The sequence below is a fragment of the Daphnia pulex genome, chromosome 7 (genome assembly GCF_021134715.1).
Source record: "Daphnia pulex isolate KAP4 chromosome 7, ASM2113471v1".
Taxonomy (NCBI): Eukaryota; Metazoa; Arthropoda; class Branchiopoda; order Diplostraca; family Daphniidae; genus Daphnia; species Daphnia pulex.
In genome coordinates this window covers 2,343,954-2,365,332 of record NC_060023.1, presented here as the reverse complement: position 1 = coordinate 2,365,332, position 21,379 = coordinate 2,343,954, and the positions used below count along the sequence as shown (strand labels likewise).

The window sequence follows — 21,379 nt, the reverse complement described above, 5'->3', positions numbered from 1 at the left end:
TTTAACTTTCTTTGCCTTTTTTCTTTTTTCGATTCATCGGAATTTTTATACGGAACGACTGTGATCCGTCCGGACAGAGAGAGCACAACTTTTGGACATTTGTCAATTTCGTCCGTCCTTCCTGTTTCATTTTGTTTTCTCTTTCATTTAAAGGAAAAACAAAAAGACCTTTTTTTTTATTGTGACACCTAAACGCTCGATTGCCATGGCGTGATTAGCCCTCAACACGAAACAGCTTACAGCGATGTTGATCGTCCTTCATTTCAAGATGGGCTATCTCTCGTCGGTCGGGACAATTTTTGTTTCTCTTCCAAACAAATTTAAAATAAAAAAATGACATTTGGATTGACTTCGTGACGGTAGATATAGTGCTTGATATAAGTTATATCAAGCGAACGAACGTGTTTTTCCCCCCAAACCAAAAAGGGCGCCATCGATGATTTTTAAAAAAATATATAAGAAGCGGATAGACGTGTGAGAAAAGTGAATTCATTGCATTTTTCAATTTCCCTTTTTTCAACTTGGCGATTTCGTTATCTGCGGTTTATTTTCAAACAATAACAACAACCGCTCTGGATTGGTTGGTGTGTGTGCGTATATCTACTTTTGCGAGTGGGATGTTGTTTTGGCTCCGTGTTTCGTTATACCCGAGGGAGATTAATCTCTAATGTTTTCAGGGAGTGTATAGACGTTCAAAAAACCCGAGAACAACTTGCAACAATTCGAAGGACGTTCGGTTCAAATTTATTTTAAATGACAGCCGGAATTTTATTTCTAAACCTGATCTTATTATTGTAGAATAAAAATGGAATTGCATCACCTCAGTGGCCATCGGAAATGCTATTACGAAACCTATATGTAGTATATACCAATAAATTAATAAATTCACAGCTAGTGTAGTTTGTCAAACTTCTTACCAAGATCAATTTGTGAATCGTCTAGAAAACGAAATGGCCGTCGTAAAAGGTTGGCGGGTGGGAGAGATTTGATTGGGGGGGTCGCATTATCATATTTTGGTTCTTCCCATATACGTCGAGCTCCTTTTTAGGATTTATGGCGAACGGCAACAGCCACAAAAGTTGAACTGCAATCATCAAAAGAAAATATGTATATGAATCCGACTGCTATGATATCGAGAGCTATTTCTTGACTACGCCAGCACGCGCGTTCGAGGGACTTTGATGAGCATTCTTATTTTTTTTTTCTCACGGGGTGTATAGGTACAATATATAATTGCGACCTTCGACGTTCATTTCGCGAGGTGATGGATGAGCGAGGCGCTTCTCCATTTATCCCATCGGCCGATGAGATGTTGTATGCTGCGCTGTTGGCCGTTGTGATGAAACGGGTTTTTGCGCGGGGGGGATTGATTCAACCTCAAACATGAATAACTAATGAGCAACACCTTGCCCAGCGGGTATGAAATCTCCTTCGCGTATATATACCCACCCATCCAAAGAATAGACAATAGGTCGACCTTGTGGTGTACAAACTATACGTGATGTTTATTTATTATTTGATTTTTCCTCGGGTTTTATATGGAATGAATCACTTTCGTCGCTGGAACGTTTTTTGAACCTTATCGCGGCCTTATCGTTCGCACTGAAATGAAGACGATGACCTGCTGGTAGGACCTATAATACATCACCCATTATATTATACATCAAATATTTTAAAAGAAATAAACGTTGGAAATTGAAACCTGCTGGGAATGGATTTATAATATTTAATAATGTGATTACGTCAATTTTTCCGGGTCCGATTTCCACCGGATTTATTCAATTTATATTGGCAGTCAAAAGTTTGATTTAACGTCGCCAAATGATAAATGGCTGTGTGTACTCTCTTTTGTCGATATCATTTTCTAATGGAGTTGTGTTTAATGGCAAAAGCAGATAATGTGCGTGAGCTTTAGAATAACTGGACAAGGTCGCGCAGCTCATTTGTGAAAACCTGAAAAGATCTTTTGGCTGTTCTTTTATTCCGTGAAAGCGAAATAACTAAAAACCCTTGGAGGGTAAAAAAAACAAATGATAGCGCTTGCATCCTCCGAATAAGAGAAAAACAGATTAATAATAAATAAAACAAAATATGGAAAAAAAAATACAGACGAGAAAATTTAAATTACAACATTTGATAAATTACGGAGAATATCAGAGGATAAAAACTGGTTGGTTTTCTAGTTGGTTGACAGATCGCGGATGTTCGTCGAATCTTTTCTGTCACGCATCTTTGCATACTCTTCCCCTCTTGACGTCTGCCGAGTCCTTGATCGTGTGTAAAAATCGAGAGAAAAAATAAAACAAACAAACAAACAATTTGATTGAACAGAAATGTTGGGTGTGACGTTTCCTCTTTTACAATAAAAAAGATTGTCGTCCGCTTTTTGGCACAGTTGGAATTCCAAGTATCAGTACTGGGAAATTGGCAGAAAGATGCTGCAGCAGGCGAACTAGGAAGCAGCAGTCGACAGTTGACAAATGAATCAAAAAATCTATGCGATACCCTCCGATGAGCACAATGAATCTTTACAATTTCACGTTGTACACAGATAAATGTTATGGGGTCTCGGGAGATTCTTGCCATCGTTGTGCTGCCGATTTTCGTGAGATATTCCCGACGAGTTTGAAAATGTGTCCAAAACATTCCTATCGCCCGCGTTTGATAAAAAAAAAAATACCCGGCAACTCACGAATGTACCTCGGATGGCGAAATCGACCTTCAACTCTCCCAAATGAATCTAATAAAACATAGCGAAAAAACACGAAAGAAAAAAAAAACATTAAAGACCCAGCAAAGTGCAGCAGGCGACCGATTTTTTGGCCTCTCCCAAAACAAGAATAAGAAAGATACAAATCGTCTATATGCAAATTTAATGTTGAGTATTCGTCTAACGGAATCGGCAGAGCGAGGCCCACCCACACAATTCTAAACAAACCGGCTGAGCATCATCTCACTTGTGGTAGTTATTATATATTTCGGAACCGCTTCTTCTTTTTCAGTCTGTCAACGCCGATGTAAATGTTTTAAGAAAATCCCTTTCGACACATTTAATGGATTTTTCCGTTCACTTTTTTTTGTGTGTGTTGGGTGACTGCTGCTCTTCTTCTTATCCCCGCGTTCTTTCCTGTTTTGTCGTGTGTGGTTGTTGTTGGGTTATCTCAGTGTGACGTCGGAGCCCCACCTTCCTATATAGGAGAGGGAGGATAAATAAGGAAAAAACAAGTCCTTAAACCTTATGTAGATTCCTCGATCTCTTATAGTCTTTCTTCTTACCGGGGTTGGATGTAAGCGCAGTTTATTCTTTTTTGTTTAATTGTTATCCATTTCTCAAATCTTCTTTTTTTCTTTTTGTTCACTGGTTAAAAAATGGTCGGTTGGATGGTGCACAGTACGACATACCTTCAACACACACCGGTAAAGAAAAAGAGGAGGAGTAAGAGGGGGTCTTCACCACAACCCACTCTCACACAGCACAATAAGGCGGATGGCCAGTACGACGACGAGTGTTATTATATAAAGAGCAGATAAGAAGCTCTGGAGAACAGTTGAATCGTCTCAGTTCTTCGGTCGACACACCGCCGCAACCACCTGTATCACGTTGCTCATCGTCCAGCAGCACAACACACAAGCATCGGCTATTTTATCAAAGTATATTTCATACTCTCTCTACGCGGTTGATTTATTTATTGGCTTGTGTTAATAACAAACCTTCCGGACTCCGGTAAATTTCAGTTAAAGGTAAAAGAACTTTTTTAAAATTTGTTTGAAAATGAATTTTCCGTTGTTGTACTGTGTATATAAAGATTAGCAGAAGTTTAGACAAAAGTCATTAAAAGGTTCGAGCCGTTATAGACTTTGGGATAAGCTTGAATGAATTTGTCCTTGTGCTAACAATCGCTCGGGGTATACATGTTAGTATATAATTAGTGTTCATATTTAGCCTATCTGTAATTGCATCGAAACTTCCATAACTGGACACCATGGTTAATACCATATTTATAAAAGAAAAATGATGAATGAAATCGATTGTCCAATTTTAGTTATTCGCCAAATCGTGCTTCATTAGCAAATGAGTGCGTTAATTCTCTTCCTAGAACGTATACACATAACGCCAGCGACAAACTTTTACTAGTTACGAATATTTTCCCCATGGCCTTGCCGTGATTTTCCATTCCATGCAGGGGGAATGAATTGCACTTAAAACACATCAATAAAAATCTAGCTCGTAATTTTATTTCCTTTTTTTTTCCTCTCCCTCGATCGTTATACAAGTTCAAAGTATAGAATACTTATTAAACCACTCAATTAAATGTACAGTCGAATGTACAGTCGAGGGAAAAAAATGCCCAGAGGCCCAGCGTGAATGGAAAACGTCCTTTCCCCGCAGCTGAGATTGTAGAGTTAACGCTCTAATTGATAATACATACGCGGGAATATATAGAGTCGGAAAATCGTAAAATCTAATTCGAATTGTATTATGATGTGAACCGTGTAAGGTGGCCATCTCTAGAAGTTGTACACATTCACCACTGGGGGTAGTAATGGATGGGGAGAGTATATGGGAGTAGCCCCGTTGAAAGGCCTGACGAATAATAAATGGAAGGAATTATATAATGACTCTTTCTTTCTATTTCTCTCAGCCGTAAATTCAATGTGGGTTTCCTTTCATCTCTCTCCTTTCGATTTCTTGCGGTCTCCTCGGCTGTTCTTGTTCTACCCCAGAAATTTTTTTGAAATCAAAATTCTTAACGTCATATTCCTCCCCCACTTGTGTATGTATGGGACCCCCTCCAGCGATGCCCAAGTCCGTAAGGTAAAATTTCCATCACGGTCAATGTCAAGGTTTTATTTTATTTAAAAAAACAACTTTCGATTTCTTTTTACCTGAACTGGTCGAACTTGAAATCTAATTTCGTGAATTTCTTTTTCTTTCGACCAGTATATTATTACATATATTTTTGATGCATAATAAGGGGCTAATCATCACCTGCCGGCAATGCGCAATTCCCTTTTTCGCTAGGTGCATCTCTCTCTATTAGATATGTCAGTCTCCCACCAAAGATGGAAAAAGCAAAAGTTGGAAGCCTTTCAAATTAACATAAGACTCAATTTCTCGTTGTGTTTTCTTTTACCTCAAAATTTGCCGATTGCATGTAAAAAACGAAATTGCGCAACAAAACAGGTCGAGGTCCGTCGTCGTCAAATAATATCATCTTTCGTAATTCAAAATTCGCGGGAAAATGTGTCATCAGCCGTTACGGATTCATGGGGGGTTAATGATTTGTTTAGACTGTTATAATTCGTAATTATTATAACAGAATAAGACGTACTGTAACGTAGTTTGAAATGTTATTAACCGGATGCCCTTGTACTTGATGAGTGCAAAGTGTGGGGCCATTATCCCGTCTTATAACTTCCGACCGCGCGGTGACTTGATTAAGTCGGATGCGTCTACACTAATAACACGTTAGGTACGCGATTCCCATCGTTCTAATATTGTTGGAAAAAAACAAAAATAGTGCGTGCGTGATGGGAGTCTGGGGGGTTTTTACCAGAGCGAAATTGATACGGCTGAGTCACGCAACCAGTCGGGAAAGAAAAGAAAAAAAGCAACGGGACTCATTCCAAGTTTTTTCGGCCACTCCCCAACAGGCCCCATCAGTCAGCTTATACACCAGTGGCCAATGTTTCCATTTTGAATGTCTTGACAGACACACACAAAAAAAAAAAGGTTTTTAAAAATAATTTTTAAAAAGATTTAAATAAAATAATACTTTTTTCTTTCTGATTGTGTGTGTGATGTGTCAATCGTCCATCTCCGGCCAACCGTCGCGCCGATGAAAAATTCATTTCACGTTTTTTTTATTTTGAGGGGGGAAAATAAGAAAACAAACAGAAATCGCCAAGCGATTGCACGACACGCTAAAGTAAAGAACACGCCACAAAATCAAAAAGTTTTATTTTTTTTATTTATTTTTTTATTGTTATGGGTTCAATTCCCCGGGGTTGAGGAATATGCAAATCTACGAATCGGAAGAATAAGAAAATAAACAAGATACACATATACGCTATTTATTTTAACATTTAGCTTGGCTTTGGTGTATTTACAGCTCGAGCGCGCGGTTTTTGATTTCCTTATTTTTGATACTTTTCTTCCCACTTGCATTTACACGGCAGCCAAATATCCCGCGGCTTTTTTGAATAAATCAAACGCGCAATCATTTTGAAACGCCAAAAAAATAAAGAAGGATATGTGTATACGTGTACACGTGTGTTTTTTGGCTTGTGTGTGTAACGAGAAGAAATGATTATAACCGCGAACAACATTTTGAATCTCGTCCAACCTTTACCGGTTCATTGGCATCCTCCCAGCCTCGCCCTGGCGCCCGATGACCGTACCGGGATCGTGTCGAACTTCAGTTCTAATCTCCATCCACCAGGCACCAGCAGCGCTTTTAGAATACCAAAAAAAAGTTCCTTATTTTTTTACTTTCTTCCTTTTCACTCGGCATTCCAAGATAAGCGATTCGTTTTATTGCGCGCGCCCAGCAGCTTTCAGCAGCGTCTTTAAATAAGCTTTTTGGGCTTCTTCTTCAATTTTTCTGATTATTAGTTAAAGAAAAATGGTAGACAGGTCGTTGGCCTTCTGGTGGTTCCTGGATAGGCCCGCTACAAAGTTGCACGAAACATATTCGCGTTCTGTTTCTAGCGCGCGCGGGATGGAAATTCCGTATTCAAATTTCTTTCTCTCGCTTATAGTCTTGTCTTATTTTCAGCAGCATATGTCGTGATTTGTTTTTAAAACAGAACTCGTCTCCCGACGACCGCTGTTGCTGGTAGACGTCGCCAAGGACGCGGTCGTCCATCATCACTCACCCGTCATTCTATTCCATTTCTTCCATTTCTGCTTTTGTTTTTTTTTTTCAATTTTTGTTATTCCTATGGCCATATTGCCTATGATACACCGTGAGTACTTTGCTCCCTTTCGTCAGATGGGTGCCCATAACAAGTATGTTAATATTACGGGTCTTTTCGATTGGTAGTTTCATCACGTCCCAGGCTACTGAACTCTCTTGTATATACATTCGTCGCCCGCCAGTAGTTCTGGTTTATTCCGAGATGTCGTCATGGTAATATGAGGATATATGTGTACATCTCAGTTAAATATAAAAAAGACAAATGTTACGCAGAGTGAATTCCAATGCGGTTTTGTGTGTTATTTGTTGGGCAGAAAACCAGCAAACAACTCGGGTTGTTTCATCACTTTTTCTCGAGAGTCTTTCCCATATTTTGTGTGTTGATTGACTTTTGCTGGCGCAAACTATATACGGTAGCTATATACTTTTCCTTGTCGACAGTCTATCTTTGTTTCCCCCTTTTTCTTTCGTGGCCTTTGTGGTTATTGGCCGGCGGCCGTCTCGAAGGAAGGTTACGGTCCCTTGACCACTTCCGGCCGTAACGAGTTTGACACAAGGCAGTGTCTATATGTACGATATGGAAGAGATAGCAATACGTTATTTGGACCAGCTATATGTGACAAGAGAAAAGCCGAGTTGGCGGCTTTGTCCAGCTCGGAGAGTCCTTGATGTAGCTAAACAAAAATAATATCCAGTGATTGCTCTTAATTGTACCTCAATTTATTTTTTTATTTTTTTCAGATGGCACCGACTTTTCTGTTCATCGTCTTGGCGGCTCTCGTCCACTTCAGTTCAGGTAAGCCAAATGAGATTTTTACCTTTTTTCTTTCGTCTTCTGAAACGGAAATAACTATGGGTAATTTTTTGTTTCTATCCCGTCGCGTTTTGCACGCGGAACTGTTATGGCGTTTTCTTTTTCTAAATAAAGAAATTCCCCCCTCATTCGTGACAGCTGTTTTTCTATTAAAAATGAAAATGTAATTTTGATGCGAGGGAATTTCAACGATCCAACATATATAGTCGAGCTGATTACATGCGCGATCAATGTAATATAATATAATCCAGTAGCTGCTGCCAATTGACTATGCGGTCACGAACCAATATAATATAAAAAAACCGCGCGCACAATTTCGGCCATTATATTTGAATGGCTGGTATTCGATGGCTGGCCAAAGCGAATCGCGCTATCAACATTTCCCACATTTATTACGTTACACGGTGTAAACTGCCTACCCTTTTTGTTTCATGTCTTTTTCAATTCAAATTTTATATCGTCCGTTGTCCTGTTGCCAAACTTCATCGCAGTCCAACACCTTACGTGATCCGGCCGTAAATCATATTTATTAAATAGCTTCTACATGAGTTTCGGTGTTTATAGATCCGGGTGGTAGCCCTCGGGGAAGGAGCGGCAGATGCGCCAAAACCCGTTGATATAAAGTCAAAAGCTTTTAATTAAACTATGCAGTTCAGTATAACTCGATCACAAAACTAAAAACGAGATGGACACGCACAGCTAGACCGCGCTGGACTCTTGTCACAGACGAAACTTACTGCGCTGATGTACGAAAATAAAAACCGGTCGAGCAGCTTCGCGTTTTTCCTCTCAAACTATAGCTACAAAAAAGTACGAAAGAAATGAAAAGCTGGTTTGTTGGATCCAGATTAATGAACCACGACAATGAATGGCCAGAAAAGGAAACGAGATTGATTTGATCGTATTTCCTTTTTTACTTATTTCTTTCGCTGTTTTTATTCTGTCGAATCAATTCGGGAGAAAATTGAAAAAAATGGAACTTTTGGCCAGCACAGCAGTGATGGACGAATGTGAGTCACACGAGACACTGAAGACTAACAGAAATTCGCCAAACAGAAATTTCATTTTCTTTTATATTTACTTACGGTTCGGGCTTGTTTGTTATTTCTTGTCCAGACAAAAAGAACAAACAGATGCCCATCTTTTATTCATGAGACAAACTTATTTGCGCTCGTTTCTTTTCTTTTATTTCAAATTCTTATACCCTTGTTTTACCTGGAATAAGTTTAGCGCTAATGAGTTTTGGCGAGGACCATGCCATACGCGGCAGGTCGTTTGCATTCCGTCCTTGGAGAGCCCGAATATTGGTACCAAAGTCTGCTGGCGCACGTCACGATTTTTAGTCCGATCGTTCACCTGCGCCATAGAGAATCGATCCCGCTAAATAATAGTTGCGCTGTCTATATAGCCTTGTCTTTTTTTTAATAAGCGATCACGACAAAAGGGCGTGACAAAATCAATAGCCGTGTGTGCGGTCTTGTTACATACGTCCGTTAAATGAAATCATTTTGTTTCCTTCCCCTTTCACAGCTGCCAGCAATAACTACCCGTCGTTCCGCCAAGTCCGCCGGATCAACATCAGGAAGCAGAACGGACGGCAGACTCCGACGCCGTTCAATTGCGTCAAGGCCGGTTTCTTTGGCGACCCCAAGGACTGTTTCCGCTTCTACCGCTGCGTCGACTATTACGGAAACGAGGCCCAGTTCACGCTGTTTGAATTCGTTTGCGCTGAAGGGACCATCTTCGACGAGTCCCTGTCCGTCTGCAATCATCCGCATGCGGTTAATCCACCACCCGCTTGCTTGGCCACCACCTCATGGGTCACCACTACAGGTATAAAGAACAATAAATCTAAATGAATTATTTTGGCGCGGAATTCGATTATACCTTTATCGATTCGGTCACTTGTAGTTGCTCCGCCGGCGCCCGTTCCACCCGCACCACCAGCGACCGTTCCGCCCGCACCGCCCGTCGTGACGGCGGCCGTTGAGACCACGACAGTTGCTGCTGCTCCCGTCACCGAAACGACGACAGCTTCTAATCCGCCAACTCAACCCAATAATGGAAATGTCGAAACCACGATCGCTCCTGCTGCCCCCGTCACTGGACAGCCGGCTGTAACAGACCTGCCAACAGGACCCACAACGGCTCCTACCGTTCCGCCAACCGATGCTCCGATGGCTGTGCCAACAGCTCCTACCGCTGCACCAACTGATGCTCCTACCGCTGCGCCAACAGCTCCTACTGTTCCGCCCACCGATGCTCCTACCGCTCCGCCAACTGCTCCTATCGTTCCAACAGCTGCTCCTACCGTTCCGCCAACTGATGCTCCTACCGCTGCACCAACAGCTCCTACCACTGCGCCCACTGAAGCTCCTACCGCCCCACCAACTGCTCCTACAGTTCCGACAACTGAATTTGCCCCGGACGTCTTGCCCGTTGATCCAGTGACAACAACCACGGCCGCACCGGCACCGGAACCCACCACCGCTGCACCGGCTCCAGTGACAACGACCGTTGCGGCACCGGCTACTACCACCGTCAGCAGCGGAGAAATGGATTTGACTCCGGCTATTACGCCCATCGTTCCACCGCCGACCGACGTGGCCCCTTTCATGCTCACCTGCAACGACGACAAATACCATCGCCATCCCGTCCGCTGCGACCTCTACTACAAATGCGTCTGGACCGAATTGGCCTTCAGCGTCGACCTGAGAGCTTGCCCGGCCGGTCTGCATTACGATGAGGCTTCCGGCACCTGCAAATCTCCAGGTAAATCTACCACCATTTGTCATTGATCAATAAATAATGGACAATTCATTTTTAAAATACATTTAAAATTCATCAGGCAGAACCACGGCTTGCGTATTCGCCACTTTGCCTCCAACCGGAGTGGTTACCACCGTACCCACGACGACGACAGAGATAACCACTGTACCAACGACGACGACAGTGGCCACTGAAGCTCCGCCCACCGTACCAACGACGACCGTAGCCACTGAAGCTCCAGTCACAGCCGCTGCAACTACAACCGTTCCAGCGACGACAGCTCCTTCCGTTCCTGCTCAGTACACGGTATATCAAAAAATAATATTCATTCAATTCATTTAAAAGCTGATTATTTAATTCAAATTTTGTTTCAAACATCAGTTGGCGCCCGGAAGCCTTTACGATTGCAAAATGCCGGGACATTATCCTTACCAGCTGGATTGCATCCGCTTCTACCGCTGTTTCGAAATTGAGCCAAGCGTCTTGAAAGGTATTAAATTAATTCAAATTGAATCAAGTTTCATGAATTAATTTTTTTGAACTTTGAAACAGGATTGCTCTACCGCTGCCCGGTCGACTACGCCTACTCGACCGTGACTCAGCGTTGCGTCCGACAGAACACTCTTCCGGCCTGCGATCGCAACGGCATCCGCCTGCCCATGGATTTCCCTGTGCCATTGATTCCGCTAGAAGACACGACCATGGTCCTTCTGGAGGACTTTGACTCATTCTTCGGCAACCCCAACTACTTTTACATTCCCCGTCGCAAAATCAAGAATCCACAATCCAGCAGAATCAGGAATAAACCACAACCACAACCCAAAAACAAAAGATATTAAATTAATCACACGGATTGATAATATCTTTTAAGATGAAAAAACCCCCAGTGCCTTAATGTCAATTTTTGACATCATCACGAAATTCATTTTTTTTTTCCAAGTTCGTTTCTTAAGAAAAACAAAACCCAAATAAAAAAAAAAACACACCAACTTTTTCGTGCTATATACTCCATGACATATAATGTGGGGATGTATCGGTCGCTGTTTCTTTCTGTAATTGTTTTTTTTTATCTTCCAATTAGTTTGAGATCTCGGGATTCGGGAATAACGGTAATGTGTGCGGAGGATTTATTGGTATTCTTTGTGTAACTTTTGTGTGTTTTTTTTTAAAAGGTGACTGAAATAATAAAAGACAATCGCGTTTGATTCTCGATGACTTTGTTGATTGTCATCCCTTTTGATCTGGCACCTGTCAACCGAAACAAAATAATAAAAGAAAAGAAAATCACGACATTTATGGTCGTGATTTTTTTACGACCTGTTATTTGGATAGAGACGGGCAAATCTCTCGACAAGATCAAGTTTGTCAGGTTTCTGTTTTGGCGCCATTCTGATTTATTGACTAAAATAAAATAAAAAAAGGTATATTCTAAAAGTATCACTAAATCAATTTTAAACTTTGATTCGGCTATAATACGACTGTTTGGTTTTTTTAAAATGACCATCTTAAAAAATCTATGGCTATAAGAGAAATTAAAATACAAATGACGTCAGACTCATTAGCATTTCTGTATAGGCTGTCGTGCTGTTGTTGTTTGTTGATGGCCCAAGTCATTGGACTCGGTGCCCCGCCCAGTCTCGAAACAAACAATCTTTTCCTTGTTGGGCTGCTGCTGCTGCTGATGACTCCTATGACCTTTTTTACTTTCTTAGATGCCCTTCCCATGTCTACTCCGCCGATGGTATTTTTATGGTTTTTTGTTTCGGTGCCGCATCGTTTTGGAAACACGTTTCTGACATTTCTTTGCGTGTCGAGGCTTTTTCAGTTGGCGATAAATGTGACACGGTGACCGTTTTGACTCGTCTCTTTCTTATCTGTCGTTTAAAGCGCCGCAACTTCTGCTGGTAGTAAAGTATAGACACATTTGTGGGTAAAATTTAACATCACCTTTTTTGCACGTTAACGAGTAAAGTAAATTCACAGTCACGTTTATGCCCGTATATGCAAAGTATATAACGTCACGTCTACCAGCACCATTGCAGAAAATGGCCATGATTATAAATGGATTGAAAAGGACACTAAAAGTATCGCCCGTGTCAAACCGTTGATGCCTTTAAACATTTCAATCGAGAATTATTCTTTATGGCTTTGATAGTTAAGGCCTTTCGGTCCTCTTAAATTTAAGGAAATGTTTTTTTTTAGTTATATGAATTAAAGGCCAGGGGCAGTTATTGTTTATTTACACCATCTGTTGATTTGTGTTACATATATAGTTATTTTAAAAAGAACAAAATTTAAAAATGATTTTGGTTGCTGACGCAACACTTTTTTTGTTGTTGTAGATCTAACCGACGCGGAATACACCAGAACAATGTCCGGAACGTGCACGTAGAGTACCCGGTCGGCATTTGCCCAGCATTCCAGCGGATACAGCATTCTTGGAATCATCGTGGCGATAATCGCAAACTATCTCTAAGTCTAGGCCTTCTTTGATTTTTAAAACTTGACCTTTGCGACAAGGTCCTTGTGTCAATAACTCCCAACACTGATTGGCCATCGTTTCGTTTGGAGTTCCGTAGAAATATCTTCCGTTAGCTGGACATCCTTCTGGAACGGGTTGACATTCGGGAGTACCATTTTTCAGTACAAACCATTCACCATGGGAGCAGGGACCCTATGGATATTTCGTTTCAATTTCCAATCAATCAAAAATAAACAACTATGCAACCGGTGATGATACAACTCACCTGAGTGTTGTGCAACGAACAGTCGCCAGTTTCGTTTGAATAAAATGCTGGCTTATCATCAAGGACCCAGCAGTCACAAAATCCTCGGTTGTTGGGTCCGTCAAAAAGTGCCATGTTTCTTGGACAACTATCGACACTGCCAATGCGAAGACACCGTTCTTCGAAAAATGTTTCGTGGGAGTCACACGGCGTTGAGTATTTGTTGAGTGAAATGTTCACACCCCCAACTATTTCGTTGAAAATTAAAATAAAGGCAACCATGGTTAATGTCAAGAAAATCAGCAACAAAATGCACTTGGAAAAATCAGACTGCATGGCAATAACTGACTTGTGTTTCTAACATTGAAATGCTATCTTAATCTCGTATCATTTTATCCCATTTTGAAGCTGAGTCTAAAGGCGTGACAGGATGACTTGATAACCGCATATGAAAATAGTTATCAGAATGCCGAACGGGTTCCGTATCAGTATAAATTTCGAAACCCAGATAACGGTGGTAAACCACTTAAATTCAGTTAGATTTATTTAACCAATACAAAAGTGCGGAAATTGCTTAATCAAATTGCACTTGCATGATTATTATACTCCCAATATTTACATTCCTCGAAACGATTGCACTCACTCGACATGGGCGACGTCCGCGTATAGTAAGGGAAACGGGAGCTACCGCAAAGATCAACAGAGTACGGAAATAAATCATTTGTATTTTATTCTTTCAGATATATAATTTGCCGGTTAAAAAACAAGGTCGTGCGGTTTCTCTTTCCCTACACTGTTTGGGCGCTGAATCATCTTGGGCCCAAATTTAAAATTCGACAAAAATCTCTTCCAGTCACGAAAGAAGTGATGGGATAAAAAAAAAAGGATAAAACGTTAATTGTTTAATACTTATCTTGCCTGACCGATGGTAATGAAATGTATTTTAAAAATCCGGCGTAGGCTGTTATGTGATTTAGAATTAAATGACCAGAGAAATCCACGGCATCAATTGTTTATTCAACACACCACCAGTTAAATACCGGTATGTACTATATTTCAAAGGAAGAAATAGTATATGCTGGTTGCCGATCCAACAATAGCTTTAACTCACATTCGATTATCCAACAGCTAGTCTTTCTGTGTTTCAGTTAAAGATCTAACCATAGAATGGTCTACCAGAACAATGACCAGAGCGATTACGTAGAGTGCCCGGCCGGCACGCACTCATCATTCCAGCAGATAATGGAGTACCGAAACCCTCTAGGAGAGGCTCGCAAACTATTTTTAACTCTGGGCCTTCTCTAAGTTGCAAATAGTTATTAGGTAGACAAGGCGGTCCTTCTTCCCATAATTTCAAACACCGTTTGGCCATCGTTTCGTCCGGAGTTCCGTAGAAGTATCTTCCGTTAGCTGGACATCCTTCCGGAACGGGTTCGCATACTGGATCACCATTTTTCAGTACAAACCATTCACCATCGGAACAGGGACCCTGTTGAGCAACAATAAAAACGTTTTGTTTCAAATTTATTCCAATCAGCATCAATCAAAATAAATAACTATAATCGCTGATCGCAACTCACCCGAGTGTTGTGAAAAAAACATTCGCCAGTTTTATCTGAATAAAATGCTGGATTATTAGCAATGTCCAGGCAGTCACAAAATCCTTGGTTGTTCGGTCCGTCAAAGAGTTCCATGTTTCTTGGACAACTATCGGAACTGCCAATAGGAAGATATTGTCCATTGAAATATGTTTTATAATTTTTTTTCGGCGTAATAATCTCCGGGGATTTGACGGGGATTTGTATTTGACGGGAATTCGGCCGAGGATTTGGCGCGCAGCAGAAAACTCCATCGGAAAGAAAATTAAATGCAACTAATACTATCAAGAAAATACGATTAGAAGCAGAATACTGCATGACGATGCTGGACTTCTGTTCCTTTCTAAGAATATTTTAAGATTGAAATGTTATCGGAAAATCGTATCATTTTATCCCTTTTTTTAAAACTGAGTCTAATATGCGTGACGGAGCGAACCGATGACCGTATAAGGAGTTATTCAAATGACAAATGGGATTACCCCCAATTTCGAAACTCGACTGTGGTTGAATTCGGAAAGATAAAACAAAAGCGCGGAAACGGCTTAACCAAATTGCACGTGATTGTTATCAAAGTGTACTCACTTCACGACATGACGCGCGCAAGGTAAACCCGCAAAAATTAAAAACCCGAGTCCCGAAATAAATCCTTAGTGTTTTCTTCCATCAGATGTAAAATATCGTTCAAAGAATACAAGGCCTTGGCTTCTACACTGCTGTTTGGGAGCTGACGTACCCAAGTATAAACGTCCATTAGCGCGACCGAACGATATGATTCTGATATTCTGGCCATATTATATATAGTGGTGGTAGATAAGATGTTATAAACATAACATTCGATTATTATCTCTTCCAGTCACGAAAGCAGCGGGGGGGGGGGGGGCGGGGGACGATAATACTTTTCTTGCCTGACCGATGGTAATAAATGAATATGTAAATCCGGCGTAGGCTGTTTATTTATGATTTGCATTTCTTTGATTGGAGTTGACGTATATACCAGCCTTCTATAATTTCGGATGATGAATCACAATTCATTTTTTTTTAATAATCAAAAGTCTTCATTGCTGTTTATTCGAGTTATGTCATAATCATTCTATCAACCGTTTGAATACATTAACTAATATTTATGTAAATTGACTAAAATGGTAAAGTGTTGTTAGAATGTGTTTGTTATAACGACAATAGGAAGTCCATTGTGGTGCTGTGCGGCGTGAAACGAGAGGCGTATCGATTGACCAGTCACGACCATCACTTTTCTTTCGCTTCAAGTTCAAATGCTTCCGAAAAAACAAAAAACATTCCAGCGCCACAATGTTCTGTGACTGATTCGACGGTTAGTGATGAGATCACGCAATTTCCGGACGAGGGGGAATCTGTTCCGCGTGACCTCTGTGTACCTGTAACTACACACCGCACTCGTCCAGGTAGACGAGAGCTAGAGTACAGACGTAGACCTACGGTATAAAAGTCCAGTCGTTAACCACTGGAATGACCACTCACAAGTAGTATCTTCACTCCCGCAGTATTTACAAGGTAATACGAAAATCATTATTACATCTGATCAAAAAGATAAGGTAGACTGGTTTATGTGTGTACAACAAGTGTTCGACCACCCAAAATGTTAATTGCAATATGTAAATTTGATTCACAGATGAAATTGGCGCTGGTTTTCCTGTCGGTGTTTCTTTTCGCTTCCTGCGCTCAGCAGCGACAAACCAAGCGACTGCCATGGCCATTGGTGATGCCCATGTCTTACTATTATTCGCCTAGGGCTTTCTACCAGTGGCAGAATCCTTATTTCTTAGATGACGCTGGACTAGACTCTTCCGATCCATCGCCATCCATGGTCTTACTTTTATTATCTGTTAAAATTTTTATTGAGATACGCATCGTTAACTTTTATGGCATTAAATATCCAGGACTGGGAGGAACCTGGGCAGACGTTCCAGCCGGAAGAAGAGGCTACCAAAAATAGCCAAGAGTCGACTAAACCGTTGGAATCGACTCAGAGTCGTGCGGCCAATCGCTTATTCCGTCCGAATAGTTTCAATTTGGCTCAGTTGCATCCGTCGCAGCAGCAGCAGAGATTTTTCTTCGGCGCCTTGAACCCTTTCAATAGCAACACCAACAACGGCTGGTTCGGCAACTTTATGCAAAGCTCGACACTGGTAACCGTCACTGTCCCGTCCACCTTGCTGATGGCCGTGATTAGTACGTGCATTCCGGCCGCACAGTTTGCGCCCGGAGCGGCCAATATCCCGTGTGCCAGACGTAGACGTCACATTGTCGACGAAATCAGCGACGATGAATCGAATTCTTTCATCCTCCAGTCTCAACTTTCTCCGACTCCTATTCAACAGTTTGTTTCTATAATAATTAAAATGTAAAAGTCCAAAATTAATTTTTAAATTTCGTTCAGCGTTGAGCCGACGGCGATTCCAACGGCCAGTGTCGATAGAGAACGGCGCCAAGCTGATGATTTCCAGCAGCGGATAATCTCTTCCAAGGAAGACGTCGATGGCAACGCCCAGCTGTTATTGCAGCGCCAGAATCGAGCCTTGACCGTGACATTCACGACGACAACGACCAGTTACGTTTACTCGTCGACAGTCGTCAAGAAAACGATCAGCTTGGTCGCCGCTGTCGATAATGGCAAGGTTACTTGCCTTCCAATCGGTTTTGTTGTGTGTTAAAAGGTTTTCCAACATTTTCAATGATTTTAAAATTTCAAAATTGCATTCCCGCCGCTTTCGATGCAATTTCTCTACACTGTGTACTCGCTTATGGCTATTTATAGTGCAATATTACACGCAGGCATTCAGAAAATCATTATACAGTTCCTTATACTAGTCGTTTTTTTAAATAAATAAATGTAAGGAGCAGTTAAATCGTTAAAAGAAAAATTCCCGAGTCACGCTCGTCGTGAATTTTCAGGAAAACGGAAATCGTTCAACTGAAAAATTCGTTCTTAAAAAACGCACGGTGGGTGGTTTTGTCGACATCGTTGGATTCGGTCTTTAGATTTCGAACGTTAATTTCTGTGAGAGGGAGGAAGCGAATTAAATGCGAAAGATTATTATTTTCCCGCAGAGTGAAGGAACTCTGGGAGAGACTGAGAAGTCAAAATCCACAAGAGAATATTATATAAGGGCCTTGTTCCGCGTCAACAAACATTCGTCAGTTGTCTCGTTGCCGCTTGATTTGTATAATTGTTGCTGCTCTGAAATATTTCGAGATGAAAATATTCGCTTTGATTCTCTTAGCAACTTTCGTCGTCGGCGATCGTTTTTACCAGCAACCGTACTCACCGGTTGTTTTAAAGTCGCCCTGGCAGCTGGCATCATCACCTATTAATAGAGACCTTTTTCTATATCCTAGCCAAATAAACAATTGGGTGCAATATGTTTTCTCGGAATATTTTAGCACACCGGTTCCTGTCCCCGATCCTGTTATTCCGACTATGCCAGACGATGATTACATCAGGAAAAATCCAGGATACTTTTCGGTTGTACACAAATTTGAATTTTTATCATTTCTGTTATATTATAACGTATTTAAATTTACAGGGACAGCAACGCTCCGCATCGGTGAATAAAAATTACGAAGATCAATCAGCTGATCGCATGGCCGAGCCAAAAGTTTCGTTTTCTAAGCAACGCATTCCGGCTTGGAATCACAAATTTTTCTTGTTGGACAACGAAGCTCACACTGTCCACGCTCTCCGCCCATTTAATCCGCTGGAATTGCTCAGCATGAACCTCAACAATCAGATGAAACCGTCGTCGTCGGCTCTGACGCGCCCCATCATCTTCGCCCGACAAACCATCAGGATGACGGTGACAGACGTCAGCAGCGTCACCACCACTAAAATCTGCATACCGTCCAATTTGTTTTTAAATACGACCAACCCAACCGTTTGCCCGATTTACAACCGGACCAGACGCTTTGTCGATCTGGAAGACGATCTCCTGGAAAATTCTGACGTTTTTCCAACTACCATCAACCAGGAAAAGTATAAAATCACATCTACAAACTTATTGATTCAAATTAACTAAATTTTAATTCAATTTAGCCTGGTGGAACCAACAGTTTTGATTAGCGATCCTCTGCGATCTGCCGTTCGTGAAATTGAGTCGTCCAAGTACGAGGATCTAATAGACGGCAGATCGGAATTGAATGATTACGACCTGCCGGAATTATTGACGAGAAAAGACAGGGCCATGTTTAATCGAGTACCGTCGACCTCGACGGTGACGGTTATCGCAATGGAGACGTATGTCGTCACGAAAGCTATCAACCCGGTTACTTCAGTTTCGAGTCAAATTACTGGCGTTTTAATCTGCGTGCCACCAGGCCTTGTCGTGTGCGCGTGAATTTCAGAATATAAAATGAAGATGGTCGATTCAGTATTATAAAATTGACTAGTATTACTCCCAGTTATCTTGTCTCCTCCGTGAATAATTGATGGAATAATACACAACTGGAATGGGATATAATATTATGCAGCTATATACCAATAAAATGTGCGATTGATATTTTCGTGAAGATTAAATAAGTTGGTGGTGCTGGGGTTACATTTGGCGGTAGCAATGCCACATCAACTCGCAGACGAATACGGCAAAACAGATGAGAAGCAAATAGCCGATGGTATAGAAAACACCTCGGAGATTGTAAAGGCTCAACGGAGATGACGGACCGTTCTGCTTACTGCCACCAGTCATGCTTTTTTGGTCGATGTAACATCTCGACGAATATTGACCGAAAGCGCCATCCAAATATTCCGACAGACCAGCTTGTCTAAGGAACAGTAACCTGGGGTTGCAATCCAATTTTGAGTTGATTAGATTACCCAATATAAGAGTAGATCAAACGTACTCCCTGTTCATGGCCAAAGTGTACTGGCTATTCTTTCGCAGATACAAACTATTCGTTGTGCTTTTCACCACTTTCGGCAGCAACGTGGCACGGCAGACTTTGTTTTTCCTGTAATCTTCTTGAATTTCAGAATCCGCTAGCATGCGAGACTAAATCAGGTAACAAAATAATAATAGCGCTATATAGATAAGAATAATTTATTTTACATTCGTAATTTTGTACCATGATCAAAACTTGATTGGGTTCAGTAAGTAACAGTTCCACAAATTCACTTGACGATGGAACGAGGAGCTTATTCGGGTTTTCCTTGACGCGATTGAAGATTGCTTGGAAAATTGGATTGGACGAATCCTGCATCAGAATTGAACAAAGAATTATATAAGTCGAAAATCGTGAACGAAAGGTGAAATATAATTTTCAAACTTCGAATTCGGCTTGAGTGCTGGACTCGTTGACTATAAGTGGTTGTATGTCTTCGTTGGTTGCCACGTCTTCGATGGAACGGACAATAAAGTCAAATTTCGGTGTTGTTATAATCGATATTAATTGTCCACTAAAAGCGTAAGTAATCACAAGTAAAGCAATAAGCCAGGATCCATGGATCAATCGAATCGCGAAAGAATAATGTCCATATTGTCTCAGATATCCTCCTGAAAAAAAAAAATGTTATACAGCAGAATGATCGGCAACTTGAAGTGAATAATTTAACACTACAGTAGTAGGCCTATTACCTTGTCCTAGCGCAACTGCTGCGATAAACACAAATATAACTCCTAGATCTCGTTCTCCTTTTTTTGTAATGAGCGCTACAATCCAAAGGGCTATTGGTACAAGACCAAATGATCCGTATAGGAATACTTGTGTCTGTGATAAATAATTGAATTATTTATCATTTGCTAGGAGATGCATGGCAACTACAGTTGATTTAATGGAGTCTAATAAGGGAACTTTGTAAAAATTTACCATTGGAGAGAAAGCGCCAGTCAGATAAGATCCAGCGCTATTAATAGCTTTCGGGTACGGAACCATTATCGATATGTCATCAAGGATTATCGAGACAGTCACGTCCACAGTGCTATATCTCGAGTAGAACAGTGGGCCAAAGGAAATCGACAGGTCCACTTCCTGGTGTTCTCGGTGGATGAAATTTAATTTCTCTTTAGTACTATTATACCGCGGTAATTGACAAAAAATTTAAAGACAATTTAAATAAATCCTACATCGCGGACGAGTTGTCCGAATACTCCCGTCCAAGAGCCGTTCTTTTTCTTCTCGTCGGGAGAACCCAATTCCAAAACGTCTGTTGGCACTATAATCTCGTAACTGTAGAAATATCAAGAGACCAGTAAACGAAATAGATGTAAAAAACAACGTAAGAGTTTAAATAATGATAAAGATTGATTTCTCACGTGAAATTCAAGTTTTGAGAAATTAAAGCAATCAGTTGAGATTCAATCATTCCCATTTTGTTGATGGTCTCGTTAGGCAAATTACCAAGCGGATTCTGGATAAGATCAAAGAGTGAATCCTATTAACTATTGCAGCAGATTACTATATAAGTATAGGAACTGGTATACTTACGTAAAAAGAAGCGACGCGAAGGTGGCTATTTATTTTTTGGCATCGGTACGAGTCGATCAAAGAAATTGCAGAAACTATCAGCCAAAATCGAATCGACCG

The 21,379-nt window shown here is 41.1% G+C and overlaps 5 protein-coding genes across 6 annotated transcripts; 3 read left to right on the top strand and 2 right to left on the bottom strand.

Moving 5' to 3' along the window:
• Positions 1-3,397: 3,397 nt before the first annotated feature.
• Positions 3,398-11,715, top strand: LOC124197356 (mucin-2-like). The gene is made up of 7 exons (XM_046592741.1): positions 3,398-3,741; positions 7,662-7,716; positions 9,265-9,567; positions 9,646-10,506; positions 10,583-10,809; positions 10,885-10,993; positions 11,056-11,715. The coding sequence occupies exons 2-7, from the start codon at positions 7,662-7,664 to the stop codon at positions 11,340-11,342; spliced, it is 1,842 nt and encodes a 613-aa protein (XP_046448697.1). The 5' UTR covers positions 3,398-3,741; the 3' UTR covers positions 11,343-11,715.
• Positions 11,716-12,710: 995 nt separating this feature from the next.
• On the bottom strand, positions 12,711-15,200 carry LOC124197355. 2 transcript variants are annotated; one of them, XM_046592740.1, is made up of 3 exons: positions 14,810-15,200; positions 13,251-14,718; positions 12,711-13,177 (listed from the first exon to the last, which is right to left on the bottom strand). In XM_046592740.1, exons 2-3 carry the CDS (start codon positions 13,563-13,565, stop codon positions 12,848-12,850), a joined length of 645 nt encoding a protein of 214 aa, XP_046448696.1. In that variant the 5' UTR covers positions 13,566-14,718; positions 14,810-15,200; the 3' UTR covers positions 12,711-12,847. Both variants share the same exon structure in this region; 1 of them encodes a protein (XP_046448696.1).
• An 883-nt stretch (positions 15,201-16,083) lies between these two features.
• LOC124197354 lies at positions 16,084-17,653 on the top strand. Its single transcript, XM_046592739.1, has 4 exons — positions 16,084-16,357; positions 16,476-16,670; positions 16,744-17,183; positions 17,244-17,653. Exons 2-4 carry the CDS (start codon positions 16,476-16,478, stop codon positions 17,515-17,517), a joined length of 909 nt encoding a protein of 302 aa, XP_046448695.1. The 5' UTR covers positions 16,084-16,357; the 3' UTR covers positions 17,518-17,653.
• A 337-nt stretch (positions 17,654-17,990) lies between these two features.
• Positions 17,991-19,315, top strand: LOC124197352. Its single transcript, XM_046592737.1, has 3 exons — positions 17,991-18,329; positions 18,391-18,836; positions 18,897-19,315. The coding sequence occupies exons 1-3, from the start codon at positions 18,060-18,062 to the stop codon at positions 19,195-19,197; spliced, it is 1,017 nt and encodes a 338-aa protein (XP_046448693.1). The 5' UTR covers positions 17,991-18,059; the 3' UTR covers positions 19,198-19,315.
• A 30-nt stretch (positions 19,316-19,345) lies between these two features.
• LOC124197353 (glutamate receptor ionotropic, delta-1-like) lies at positions 19,346-21,003 on the bottom strand. The gene is made up of 7 exons (XM_046592738.1): positions 20,920-21,003; positions 20,663-20,824; positions 20,431-20,563; positions 20,123-20,349; positions 19,922-20,050; positions 19,700-19,848; positions 19,346-19,636 (listed from the first exon to the last, which is right to left on the bottom strand). Exons 2-7 carry the CDS (start codon positions 20,726-20,728, stop codon positions 19,396-19,398), a joined length of 945 nt encoding a protein of 314 aa, XP_046448694.1. The 5' UTR covers positions 20,729-20,824; positions 20,920-21,003; the 3' UTR covers positions 19,346-19,395.
• Between the last annotated feature and the right edge of the window lie 376 nt (positions 21,004-21,379).